Source organism: Gossypium arboreum, chromosome 1 (assembly GCF_025698485.1).
Source record: "Gossypium arboreum isolate Shixiya-1 chromosome 1, ASM2569848v2, whole genome shotgun sequence".
Taxonomy (NCBI): Eukaryota; Viridiplantae; Streptophyta; class Magnoliopsida; order Malvales; family Malvaceae; genus Gossypium; species Gossypium arboreum.
In genome coordinates this window covers 11784269-11798020 of record NC_069070.1, presented here as the reverse complement: position 1 = coordinate 11798020, position 13752 = coordinate 11784269, and the positions used below count along the sequence as shown (strand labels likewise).

Below are 13752 nucleotides of genomic sequence, written 5' to 3'. Positions count from 1 at the left end.
CACCTACTTTCTATGCTTACGCTGGGGCAAACACCTTCAATTCCAGTTGTTTCAAAGGTTCCAACCATCATCCTTGGAATGGGTGCATTGTTTGGCTTTTCTTGAGCAGTCTGATGTGCCGTCAATAGCTACGATGGTTAGCTCCAGGTGGTGGCCATTGATTTCCAGCTATGGGACATCAGGCCGTACGAGTCTCTGAAGCTTAAAATGATAGATTCTTTCTTCAAAACTAGTTTCTAACAAAGTGGATGACGGTATCATGAAGGAAACTCTCTTAGACTTCTATACAAGTTCAGGGAAGAGGAAACCTAATCAAATCATTATTTTCAGGGATGGGGTTAGCGAGTCTCAATTCAATCAAGTTTTGATCAAGTTATTGAGGCTTGTAAGTTCCTTGACGAGAAGTGGAACCCTAAAGATTATGGTTATTGTTGTACGAAAAACCATCATACCAAGTTTTTTCAGCATTGATCTCTTGACAATGTGCTACATGGTACTGTCATTGACAACAAAGTATGCCATCCAAAGAACAATGATTTTTACCTTGGTACCCATGCTGGAATGATTGGAATCACGAGGCAGACTCACTATCATGTTCTCTTAGACCAGGCTGGGTTTTCGGCTGATGATCTGCAAGAGTTTGTTCATTCTCTATCCTATATGTATCAAAGGAGCACCACAGCCATATTTGTTGTGGCTCCTATTTGCTACGCTCATTTGGCAGCTTTACAGTTGGGGGCAATTTATGAAGATTAGGGATGCTTCAGAAACATCATCGAGTCATGGTGGGATGTATGCTCTAGGAATAATCTCTGTACTTCAACTTTCCAGGTTGAAGGATAAAGTCAGCAACTTCATTCTTGTCTGCTGAGAATCATTGAACCATCTTTTTGTAGGGTTTGACAAACAACAGCCAGGACTGTTGCTGGGGCAATCCCTTTCTCATGAGTTTATGAATCAAGATTTTTCCTCCAAGCTTTGATGGAGTCAAGAATTGAATACCTCTAGTAAACTTAACTTGAAAGTATTCATCCTAAGCAAACGTACCAAGAATGGATGACACAGACTTATGACAAAGAAGGTTAGTCCAAAAAGATTTCATAAAGGAAACCTTGTGCTGAAAGAGATCCTTCTCACGCAAAAGGATGCTGAATTAGGAAGGGCCATATGTTGCAAAGAGGGCTTTCTCTAGAGGTGCACTGATTTTGACAAGAAATGGATAAGAAGAATTTATCTAATCCAGTGAATTCGGACTCGGTTAAGGAGTACTTTGTCTGAAGGAGAAGGGAAGCCAATGTGCAAAACCCGCAAAGGGCACTTTGGGACTTTTATTTCAAAAAAGAAAAAAAGAAAAAAAAAAGAAAAAGAGAGAAAAAGAAAAAAGAAAAAAAGAGAAAAAATAAAAATGGAGAGGCCAAGGTGAAAACCCGCAAAGGGCGCCTTGAGACCAAAGGGGTTTTGAGTTGAAAACCCAAAAGGGTAGCTCAATTTTGGAAAGTCATGCAGTGACCTTGCTATACTGGATTCGACGAGAAGTGAAGTATGTTACATATCGAGGCATCAACGAATTACTTTGGATCTTTTAAACACATGTTGAACTCCAAAAAAAGTCTTCATGGAGCTGGTGTATAAATGCTCAAGCAGCGATAACTGGGGCATCTGATTTCTGTCCTATTTACTATCTTTGAATTCTTTTTCTTCGCAAAGATATGTTCTCAGGTTAATCTTTTCGCATTCCAATAATTTGTCCAAATCTAATTATCCTCAGGATCCATTTATTTGTCTCCCATTATTCATAAAGTATGTTGCATTGAAATAATGATAGATGAACTAAAATATCTTCACAAACGAAGTTTTGCATATTACTCTGGAAATTTCTAGATAATACAAGAAACTGAAACAAGACAATTGTTTAAGGAATTCTCATATGTATGGGTTGGAGATACTCGAGAGATTTTCTTCTTCAGTCCAAAAGGTGGTTGGATGTTTTAAGCAATATTGATCTTAAGAAAGAATCATTTCATAAACATCTTCAGTGGGTCGTAACATTCGGGGAATGGTACGGTAGACCAAATTGATGGAGAAGATTCGAGTCATACGAGCAGAGTATGATTGATATGTCGAGAAGGACGAGGTGGAAAGGTCGATAGATGAATAAATGATGACGTCCGAAATAGGAGTTATTTTCATAAACATTTTGCATCATAATATGTCTAATTAGGAGCATGGCATCTTAATTATTTGGCATAAGCATAAATTCTAGGAAATCAATTCTACAAGTGGATTCCCCAGTGGACAATGTAGCAAGATTAATTGAAAATTACAAAATTCAGCGCCTTAATCCCCTAAGCAGTAGGGTAACAGGCTAAAATTACAGATCTTATCTCCCTAAGCAGTAGTGGAATAGATCAACGACGACTCACCTTAATCCCCTAAGCAGTAGGGTAACAGGTCAAAATTGCGGATCTTATCTCCCTAAGCAGTAGTGGAGCAGATCGAAGATGCGCCTTAACCCCCTAAGCAGTAGGGTAACAGGTTAAAGTATAGCAGATCTGGCCTTCAAGTGTTCACGCTAAAGCAGATCCAAGATGATTTGGCGTCTCTATATTGTCAGAGAACAAATCGAAGAAACAGATTTGGCATCTCCATATTCGACGGAGAGCAGATCGAAGACATAGCTGATTTGGCTTTCACGTGTTTACGTTGAAGCAAGTCTAAGATGATTTGGCATCTCTGTATTGTCAGAGAACAAATCAAAGTTTGGCGTCTCCATATTCGACGGAGGGCAGACACATAGCAGATCTGGCCTTCAGATGTTTATACTAAAGCAAGATCCAAGATGGTTTGGCATCCTTGTGCTTACAAGGAACAAATCAAAGACATAGCTGATTTGACTTTCACGTGTTTACGTTGAAGCAAGTCTAAGATGATTTGGCATCTCTGTATTTTCAGAGAACAAATCGAAGTTTGGCGTCTCCATATTCGACGGAAGGCAGACACATAGCAGATCTAGCCTTCAGATGTTTATACTGAAGCAAGATCCAAGATGGTTTGGCATCCTTATGCTTACAAGGAACAAATCGAAGACATAGCTAATTTGGCTTTCACGTGTTTACGTTGAAGCAAGTCTAAGATGATTTGGCATCTCTGTATTGTCAGAGAAAAAATCGAAGTTTGGCATCTCCATATTCGACGGAGGCGGACACATAGCGATCCGGCCTTGGATGTTTATCTTGAAGCAAGATCCAAGATAGTTTGGCATCCTTGTGCTTACAAGGAACAAATCGAAGACATAGCTGATTTGGCTTTCACGTGTTTACGTTGAAGCAAGTCTAAGATGATTTGGCATCTCTGTATTGTCAGAGAACAAATCGAAGTTTGGCGTCTCCATATTCGACGGAGGGCAGACACATAGCAGATCTGGCCTTCAGATGTTTATACTGAAGCAAGATCCAAGATGGTTTGGCATCCTTGTGCTTACAAGAAACAAATCGAAGACATAGCTGATTTGGCTTTCACGCGTTTACATTGAAGCAAGTCTAAGATGATTTGGCATCTCTGTATTGTCAGAGAACAAATCGAAGTTTGACATCTCCATATTCGACAGAGGACAGACATATAGCAGATCTAACCTTCAGATGATTAGACTGAAGCAGATCCAAGATGGTTTGGTATCCTTGTGCTTACAAGGAGCAAATCGAAGACATAGCTGATTTGGCTTTCGCGTGTTTACGCTGAAGCAAGTCTAAGATGATTTGGCATCTCTGTATTGTCAGGGAACAAATTGAAGAAGCAGATTTGGCGTCTCTGTGTTCGATGGAGAGTAGATCGAAGATATCAACATGACAGTCATGAGTTTGCAAGAAGCAGATTGAAGCCGTCAAGTGGCCATTTAAAGAAGATCAAGAACCCAAGACTCGGCAAGACCGGGCAAAATTGGTCTTTTTATAGTCTTTACTCTATTCCTGTTACACAGTAATGAGCAAAGAGGGGCAGCTGTAGACACTCAATTTTGCCCGGGCCCAGAAATAAATCCAAAAATAATAACCCCCCCAAAAAAAATGAAGTCCAAGTTCAGTCCAGAATTACAAATATAATTTGGCCCGATCGGAATGGCCCATTACTTGAAAAGATTTAAGGTCCATCTACAAGTTTGACTCATATGGAAATATAATCTTCAATGATATGCAATCTTAGATGCGATATGGAATCTTAGATATGATACAATCTTAGATATGATTGCAATCTTAAATATGATACAATCTTAGATATGATTGCAATCTTAGACATGATACACAATCTTAGAAGATATGATTTTGTAATCTTGGAGATTTAATTTGTAGATATCATTTAATCTTAACCGTTGATGTAATTAATCTGTACCGTTGGATTTGGGGAGGCTCAACTATAAATAGAGGCCTCTCCCCTCATTGGAAAACAACTTGACTACACTGGAGTTTTGGGAAGCAATAAGAATTCTTGAAAGCATTCACTCAAATTTCTCTCCCTCTTGCGTTCTTATTTTCTACGGTTTGTTCTTATTTATTCTTTGTTCATCTTTGTTTTCAACCTTTTTTATTTAATCCCTATCTCCTTGATTTTTTAATTCTCTTTTATATTTTATTTTTTAATAATTTTAGTATTATATCAAATTATTTTTTTATTAAATTCTATATTATTCATTGTTTTAAAAAATATATTTCATTTAATTGAAAAAGTTTTTTCTTAAATAAGGCAATGTTTGGTGTTTAGAAATTCGAAAAATAGTGCCCTAACATGCTGGGTTGCGATTTTTTCGTTTGACTAAATAACCAAATATCCTTTTAATAAATTTTCAAAATCATGAGATAATTTTAGTTACGAGGATTTAAAACATCGTGTCCTAACATGCTGGATGTGATGTTTGTATACTTTCGGAACAAAGGAATCTCAAGTTTCAACTTTAAATTGTTCAAATTTTAAAATCTTTTCAAATTTTCGACATTAGGACAATAAATAATCAATTCGGTTCCAATTTTGGGCGTTACAAGGGTGCTAATCCTTCCTTGTGCGTAACCGACTCCCGAACCTGTTTTCTTGAATTTCGTAGACCAAAATGTTTTATAAAGGTGATCCAATCACACCTAAAAAGGTTGGTGGCGACTCCTATTTTCATTTTTCAAAAAATCGAACCCCGTTTTCAAACCCCTTTAAAAATGGTTTCGACAGTTCGAATATTAATACATTTTTTTATATAATTTATATAATAATATTAATAATTTTATAAGTTATTTATTATATATTGTTAAATTAATTTGTTTTAATGTTAATGTTGTTAATATTCAATTTTCTTATAATTTTATATGTATATTTACTCTACTTTAATCAATGAATGGAATTCACTCTTATTATATTTAAATAATATAAATTTAATTTGAAAAATATTATTAATACGAGTATTTTCTTAAAACTGTATTTTAAGTTTAACAATTTAATATTCAATAATTTCTAATAGTACAACCTTCAAAGTTAATTTAATTAAGTAAAATATTAAAATAAAGAAATAATTTAGTTAAAATAAATTTTATATTTAATACATTAAAAAGTATAAAAATAAATTTAAACAAAAGACTTGAAATAATTTAAAAAATTAAAAGTGAAAATAAGTTATGATGTGTTACATCAAAAAGAAATTCAGTAAGAAAAATAATTAACGTTTATGTGTCACCCAAATAATGTAACACTTGTCAAAAGATAATTATTTCATTATATCATATTTGCATCCACTTTCTATATTAGATTAGATTTGTGCAAACATCAGTTTTCAAAAACTATATAAAAATATTAAAACAAAATTAATTTTTCAATATAAATTATTTTAATTTTTATATCAAAATTAATATAACTTTAAGTTTGAATAATTTTTCTTTTAAAATATACTAAAAGAAATTTTAAAATTAGTTAAGAAATAACTATTTATATAAAGAATAATATAAACTTTAAACACATGTAATTTAAAAATTGTAATTGTAATTGTAATTTAGGAAGTAAATGAATTGGAATAATAACAAAAACAAATAAAACATATAGTGAAAATCTGGTTTAGCAACTAACAAAATTGGTAGCAATGTTAAAATTTTCATTTAATATCAACTTATTTCCTGAATTGAATTTTAATATAAAGTTTATCAAAATAAAATTTTGATATAGAGAAATGAATCTAAAATGCATGCTTGTTTAAAAGTTACATACTTGTTTAAAATTTGCATACAAAGTAGTTGATTGAATATTAACTCGATTGATATGGGTATTGTTGCTAATATAGAAGAATGTAGATTCAAGTGCGTTGAAGTGTATTATCTTCTTATTTAAGAGTTAAAGAGACTATAAATAATTGTAGGCATTATATATAAAAAATTACATATAAAATAATGAAGTTTTGATTTGAAGGAGAAACTAAAATTGAGTCAAGCAGTGCCAGTGGAGGATATTGTGGATGGAATGACTAATGAGTAAGGTAACAACTTAAATTTACGAGTTTCTATATTATATATATGTTTGCATGTATGTATGTAAATTATATGCTCAAATGCTACTTCTAAAATTAATGTCTGATTAGGATCAAATATAATATGTTTATAGTAATTATGGTAACCTGATTGAAATGATAATAGCTGAAAGATAATCCACTAAATTTGTCTTAAATTTAGAATAAATCAAATTTAAATTTAGAATAAATTTAATTTATAGTATATTACATGGAATAATTACATCATATATTAACTTTGTATATAAATCAAGACCGAAAATATTTTATGGATTAAAAAGTAATATGGTAATTATTTTCATGATTAACATTTTAGAATAATTACAACATATTACTAACTCACTCAAACCTAAAAGTTTAGCTTGAAAAATGAAAGAGTTTAAATAAAATAAGAGACTCAAAAAATAGTTTTGGATAAAATTCAAGGTTAATTTTCTATATGAACCAAGCTTTGGACAAGATTTTTTCCAAGTCCAGTTCGAATTTATTATGTTATAAAAATAATATAGTAATTATATATATTTAAATAATAATTATATATATTTAATTTATATTAAATCACTAACCCAATAACAATTAAATTCATTACTCAAAATTTAAAAAAAAAAACTTACTCAACCCAAAATATAAAATTTTAAAATTATATTTAATACAATAAAATATTTATTATTATTTTTATTTTTAATATAATAAAACATTTATTATATTTATAATAATACTTTTAATATAAATATTTGATATATGATAGCAAAAATTTTCCATGCTTAAAATGTCTGACCCATATAAAATACGACAAAAGTTAAATTTAAATAATAATATAAAATTTAATTTCTTTTGTACTGAATTATGCTGTTCAATTAGTATTTTTTTCATCAAAATGAATTAAGAGTACTATAATTTTGGTTAAAACTTAATAATAAAAATTCTCAAACTATTATCAAATCCATTTTTACAAAGCATATTTTCTAATAAAACTCATCTAAACGCGCCAACTTTTAAAAATCTGAGAAATAGATGAAATAAAATTTGACAAAAAGAAATTATGTAATTTGTATCCTCAAAATCAGCATCAATATCAAAACGTTACTATGACTAATAATATTTAACATACAAAGTGGGCAGTATGCAAGGAGACACTTCTTAATAAAACATATAAGCATTTTAACATTAAAAAAAAAAAAAAACTAATAAATTTTCAAATTAATATTTCGCTGTGTTTAAAAATGACGCATGATTCCTATATATGGATATAACATTACCCATATCCAAATTATCTCGATGTTGTAATCATCGACAAATGAAAGAGATCTATGGTCTGAAAAAATAAACTTTAGTCTGAAGTTAAGACAATTCATCCAAGAAAAATCCAGTGTACACCTATGATACAACTGAAAGGACTCGAGAAACAATGGATTCTATGATTTGCCACAGAATCTGAACACAAAGATATTACCAAAATGCATCAAGGTTGAACAGCTTCTAGAAGTTTCTCATACACCTGTCTGGCAGACAAATCCTCAACCTGATGCAACAATCAAACGTTAACGTCCTTGCCTCGTCCTTGAAAATGGAGTGCAAATTATGTAAAAGTAAAACAAACCGTTTTGCCAGGATAGAATTTAAGGTGAAATTTTTACCGGACAGCGATGACAATTCAACACTGAGAGATCAAATTCAATAAGGGAAAGGATGAGAGATTGGCATGCATTCTAACATGAAATTACGGGCATTTGATTCAACATACCACGAGAAGCTTTGATTTGTTATTCCATCCTCTCTGAAGAGTCATCTGGCTAAGTCTCAGTCCAAGCACCTGCGTAAAAGACACAGATGATAACTTCAACAACTTAACTTCCCTATACTACATAATAGTCGATCTTACTTGAGTAGCTTTGGATAAATATTGAAGAAAACCTTTCCCATGAATTCCAAAAGTTCATTGTTAGCTTCACCACGGGCTGCAGGTGCAGCCACAGTAACACGTACATCATCTGCATTTACTCCTGGAAAGAATAAAAGGCCATGAGAAAGTTATACAACCATGACTATTTCAAAATATCTTCATCCTTCATGGTTTTAATAACTAACACGTAAAGCATCATTAAGGGTTACAGATAAGATATCAAGAAAAGATGGATTCTGTCTGTAAAGGTAAAATATTTGCTTAGCTGTGATAAAGCATTTTTCAAGAATTCTAAGAGTCTTAATAACTAATATAGTATTGTTTTTCCTTCGACCTTGTTTTAAGTTAATGGTTCCAGTGAAGGTAGCATGTCCATGGACGTCTCAAATCCTGCCTCAGATTGTGATGCTGTGGGCTTTAATGTTTAACAGTCCAAGAAGGGGAAGGGATGGGACCAAGAAAGGAGATCATAATGCTGGTACCATTCCCTTTGAATGCCATTATTCTAGAACCAAAAGCCGAGCTAGGAGCACTTAATATTTTCCAAGGCTCTAGTGAAAGTCAATAACAAGTTGCACTACAGAGATAATGGTTCCAACTCCGTAAATGTTAGATAAGCTTCCAAACTCCAGAATTAGTTGTGGGCAAAATCATCCCCTTCTCAAATCTCTGAATTGGTCACTTTTTTTTTTGGTATAACCACAGGTGTCCTCATCTGTTTTAGGGTCTGAGCCTAGCTTGTTTGGGCTGAGATGGTATTCAGGTAAAGCCCTCCCAACAATGTCGACTCTAGGATTTGAACTTGGTCCAAATACCTGGAGAAGAAATCACTTCCACTTCATTCAACCACTTGTTGGTCTGAATTGGTCACATTAAGTGTGAAGAAAAAGGTCCCAAAACACATATATTGGAAAATTAACTAAATGATATATTAAAAAAAAAGGAAAAAAGAAAATTAACAAAATGACGAGAATTTGACTTAGCTAGTAAAGTCGTAACACATTCAAGTATTACAAGAAAAAAATTTTAGGAAATATATGACTCTAAAATATGGTGTATATAAAGAATATAAATAGGTGATTGAAGGAGCCTATTACTTGTAATTGCTGAACGCTGTGCACGATCTTCCACCTCTATGGCCACCTGAACAAGTCCTCCCTCTAACTGGGATATGCAAGGTGGCACAGGAGCATCCTACAACACAAAATAAAGGAAACCACAAAAAAGGAAGTATTTAAGTTGTACTGATATTTATAGTAGCTGTCCCTTGCAGAAAATCAAATAGGAAATGAATCTGAGCCAAAAAAAGATGTGTGCACCAGACCTAGAGACAAGGTATTGGAAAATTCTAAATAACTAAAGGAACAAAGATGATGATGATGATGATGATGATGATGATGATGATGAAAAAATATTGTTCGTAATTGTACCTGAGGGTTGGTTTCTGCTGCAACTGTACTAAGGGCACCATCAACAGCATAAATGAAAGACGCAGTTTCCAGATCTTCTTCAGCCCGATAGCAAACAAATAGGCCACAACCTATACAATTCATACGGAATTGCTTCTCCAATTTCCCTTCTCCCCTGAAAGAAGTTAACAAATATAAAACATTGTGCAACTGTAGTTTAATCACTAAAAGTTAGAGCAAGCAAGCATCATAATTATGCACATATATTATAAAAAAAATAATAAACACTTACCTCTTCAAGAGAACTTTTCCCGCCTCGCTGATATTAAGCCTAGCAAGGTGCTTTTTCTTGTCTAGCACATATGCTTTGTCAGTCTTTCTCTTGGGCATTTTCTGCAATTGGGTATCTTATAACAAATATTTTTCAGCAACAGAAAAAGCAATATGTAAATTAATCAAGCAACTAAGACATTCAATCTGTAAAAGATTAATCAACCAGACCATGTCAAAACAAAGAACTTTAGCAAGATAAAAGGAAAGCTTTCTATAGCAGTCAATTCCACTGCCATGCTTTATATATCAAGGTAGAGGTTTAGGCTGCTCCATTAGGATGCATATGATTTATTGAGTCACTTACAGTCACTTATAACGTAACTACTAGTCCATACGTAAAATCACATAAAAAGGAAATCTTTTGTAACAACGCAAATAGGAATGAAGTGGACCATTCAAGAATCTAAATTTGATTAGGTATCCTTACGGTTGCATTTATATTTAATAATGTCTTAACATTGCAAAAAACTCACGACAAGGTTGTATTACGAACGACATTTCAAAAACCTTTTGAACCTATTGTAAACTCATACCAAGATAACAGTTGGATAACACAATAAACTAACGGCCACCTAACTAGACCCGTAATCTCACTAATGCAAAGAGAGCAAAGATTAATAATCCTCACATAAAAACAAGGTGAAACCATTTATTGTTCAAAAAATGTTTAATCTAGATTCGGAATAGGTACTATTGGAGCTATTAGTACAAGATTTCTTTGAAATAAAACCTAGAAATCGAATTGTAGACCTAAACAGCGAAATTAGAATATTTGGATAAGATAGAGAGAAAAGAAGAAGGGGGGAAGAGTAAACCAGTAATAAGGACGTGGGAACCGCAGTGCTTGCAATAGTAGACGAAAAGATCAGAGTCAGGTCCATCCGGCGCTGCGTCTTCGCTTGAGTATGTGTGCGTTGTTCTCTTCGGCATTTTCGCCTTTTTCTTTTTCCCTTCTCTTCTTCTATTGCCTTTTTTGCCAAACTATATTTCCGCCGGCGAAAATGAGGAGGAGCCAACTCACGACCTAAATCTGATAACTAAGTGATGTCGTTTAGATGACCGGATTTGTATTGCGTTATTGCGGTTTGGTTAGGAAAACGGGTAACTAAGGTATTTCGAATTTAAATTAAGTTCTGCTCGTTTCATTTAAAACAATTTTTGAAAAATATATTAATTTTATAGTAAAATTGATATATTTTTTTACATTTGCATAATGTTACTTAAAATTTTTTTATTGTTTCACAAATTTTAAAATCATTTTCTAAACACAACATACAAAATATTATTTTTTATAATAAAACAATATTTCATAATATTTAATATCATATATTTAAAAACTTAATAATAAACAATGCCTAATTAAAATTTAATTTAAATACAAAATAATAAATCTATGAAACAAATAATATATTTATATAATTAAAATATTTATATTTTATACTATAAAATATTTTTTAAAAGAAAAACATTTATGATTAAATATTTATAAATTGTAATATATTTATTATTAAAATTTTAATATAAATATTTTTCAATAATACAGTAAGAAATTATTAAAATAAAAATTTTATATTAAAAATTTATTAAATTATTAAATTATATTATTAATTTATTATATTATTAAATATACAAAATTTAAATATATATGTTTAATAATATTCAACATTATAATATTTAATATTTATATTTTAATACTTTTAAATATTTTAAAATTAAATTAAAATTTATTATTAATATAATAATATTATGTTTGATTCAAGTTAATTTTATATAAAAATATAAATATTCATGAAGAAACTCTTCTCGAAAAAATTTTATGCTTTTCAAAAATGCAAAGTCAATTTACAGGAAAATTAGTTTATTTTCTATTAACCAAGTAATTGTTCATGAAACAAACATAGGTAACTATAGAAAATATTTGCTGTAAGTCATTTTTGTAAAACAAATGCACCCTATTTTGATTTGAATTATAAAAATAAGGTTTTGTGATTTTTGGTGTTTAACTCTCACAATGTGAATTTTAAAAATAATAAGTTTAAATTATTTTTTAATTTTGTTATATTAACTAAATTAACTTATGAGATCAACTCAGTCCAAAACTTATTATTCAAGTGTATATATAAGAGTGTATTTTTCCATTTGAGCGATAACATTAACAAATGATTTAATGGAATGGAACAAATAAGGAATGTAATAATTATACGGTAAGAATGGAATATAAAAGTAATAGATATTACATTGTTTAGTTGAATGGAATCAACAAGTAATACTATTAAGTTGTATGGCGGCTAAGTTGATGTTAAGGAATAGATAAAGAATAAGTGTTAAGTGATATTATTACCCTTAAATTAAATAATAATTTTTTATTATTCTATTATTATTAAATGTTTATATAAATTTTATTTAATTAATATAATTCATAAAAACAATAAAATAATATATGAAAATTTTATTATTATGATTAACAATTATAATTTAGTAATATATAGTATAAATATAGTTAGTAGTATAATATATTATTTATGGAAATATGATTTCTTTCTTAATAACTTTATAAATATTATATTAAAATAATATTTGAAAATAAATAGTTGTAACATTTTATATTTAATAATAAAAACATTATTTAACAATAAATGTAATTTTAAAATTTAAAAATAAATCTAAAAATCATATTTAAAATTAGTTTATTATATTTAAATATTTAGAAATATTATTAAAACTCTACCTATAAAAGTGTAAAATTTTATTTTAATATTACTTTAGCTCTTTTTTTTCTCTGGAGTCCTGGTTCTCTCATTCTTGAATGAACTAATTTTGATTTTTCCGGTCCTCCCATTTCTAGCTCACCACTATCATAGTTGTTGTCATTGTTATTGTCACCGTGAACCATTTGTCAATCATTATAATAATATATCTAGTTCTCAATACTTATATATTTTATCAATTTAATCTTAATTTTAAATAATTTAATAAATTTAACCATTCACATTTACAAGTTCTATCAATTTAACCATCAAACTTCTTAATAGAAACTTTCAGCTTTTAAGAGGTATTCCACATTCATAAATTTGTAAAACAAAAGAAAAAAATAAATAAAAGCTCTCTTTTCGAGTCAATTCCTAATACTAATAAGTTTATCCTAAATTTTTTTAATTCTAAATATGATATTCTATAGCCCTTTAATTAATAAAGTTTTAGCTAAAGAAAATGGAAAAACTTAAAAAAAAAAAGTATTTTAGATTTACACTTGTTGTACGGTATGTCATTTCATTCAATGTACATAAAAATAGTCTTGAAGTTGATCATTGAAATTAGAAATTAAATCCAAAGTTAAAAACTATGGCTTTGAAAAATCCAATTGTTCAATCAATAATTATATAAGAAAAATTATGAAAATGTAAATTTTCATAAGAAAAAATGTGAAAGAATTAATTGAATTTCCTTTTCTACATTGATAATGATTATTTTAGTTTTATAAATTGATTTAAGAGATTATTATGTTTTCTTTTCTTTTAATTATTTGTTTTAATTTTAAATCAACAACAAGCAATATATATCACTAATAATTTTATTTAGTG

General features: G+C 30.1%; 1 protein-coding gene across 4 annotated transcripts; it reads right to left on the bottom strand.

Moving 5' to 3' along the window:
- Positions 1-7693: 7693 nt before the first annotated feature.
- On the bottom strand, positions 7694-11298 carry LOC108463265 (UPF0235 protein At5g63440). 4 transcript variants are annotated; one of them, XR_008281887.1, is made up of 8 exons: positions 10987-11291; positions 10131-10245; positions 9860-10013; positions 9527-9623; positions 8441-8529; positions 8271-8339; positions 8127-8186; positions 7694-8048 (listed from the first exon to the last, which is right to left on the bottom strand). XR_008281887.1 is itself a non-coding variant. In XM_017763226.2 (8 exons), exons 1-7 carry the CDS (start codon positions 11099-11101, stop codon positions 8181-8183), a joined length of 645 nt encoding a protein of 214 aa, XP_017618715.1. In that variant the 5' UTR covers positions 11102-11291; the 3' UTR covers positions 7694-8048; positions 8164-8180. The 4 variants fall into 4 exon arrangements, 3 of the variants coding, with proteins under 3 accessions (XP_017618715.1, XP_017618727.1, XP_017618705.1); XM_017763226.2 differs by having other exon boundaries at positions 8164-8186; XM_017763238.2 differs by lacking the exon at positions 8127-8186 and having other exon boundaries at positions 10131-10231; positions 10987-11298.
- Positions 11299-13752: the final 2454 nt, after the last annotated feature.

Coding starts and splice junctions, on each gene's coding strand:
- LOC108463265 (XM_017763216.2), bottom strand. CDS start 11,101: ATGCCGAAGAGAACAACGCACACATACTCAAGCGAAGACGCAGCGCCG. Junction 10,246..10,986: donor TTCCCACGTCCTTATTACTG/GTTTACTCTTCC, acceptor ATTTGTTATAAG/ATACCCAATTGCAGAAAATG. Junction 10,014..10,130: donor GGAAAAGTTCTCTTGAAGAG/GTAAGTGTTTAT, acceptor AACTTCTTTCAG/GGGAGAAGGGAAATTGGAGA.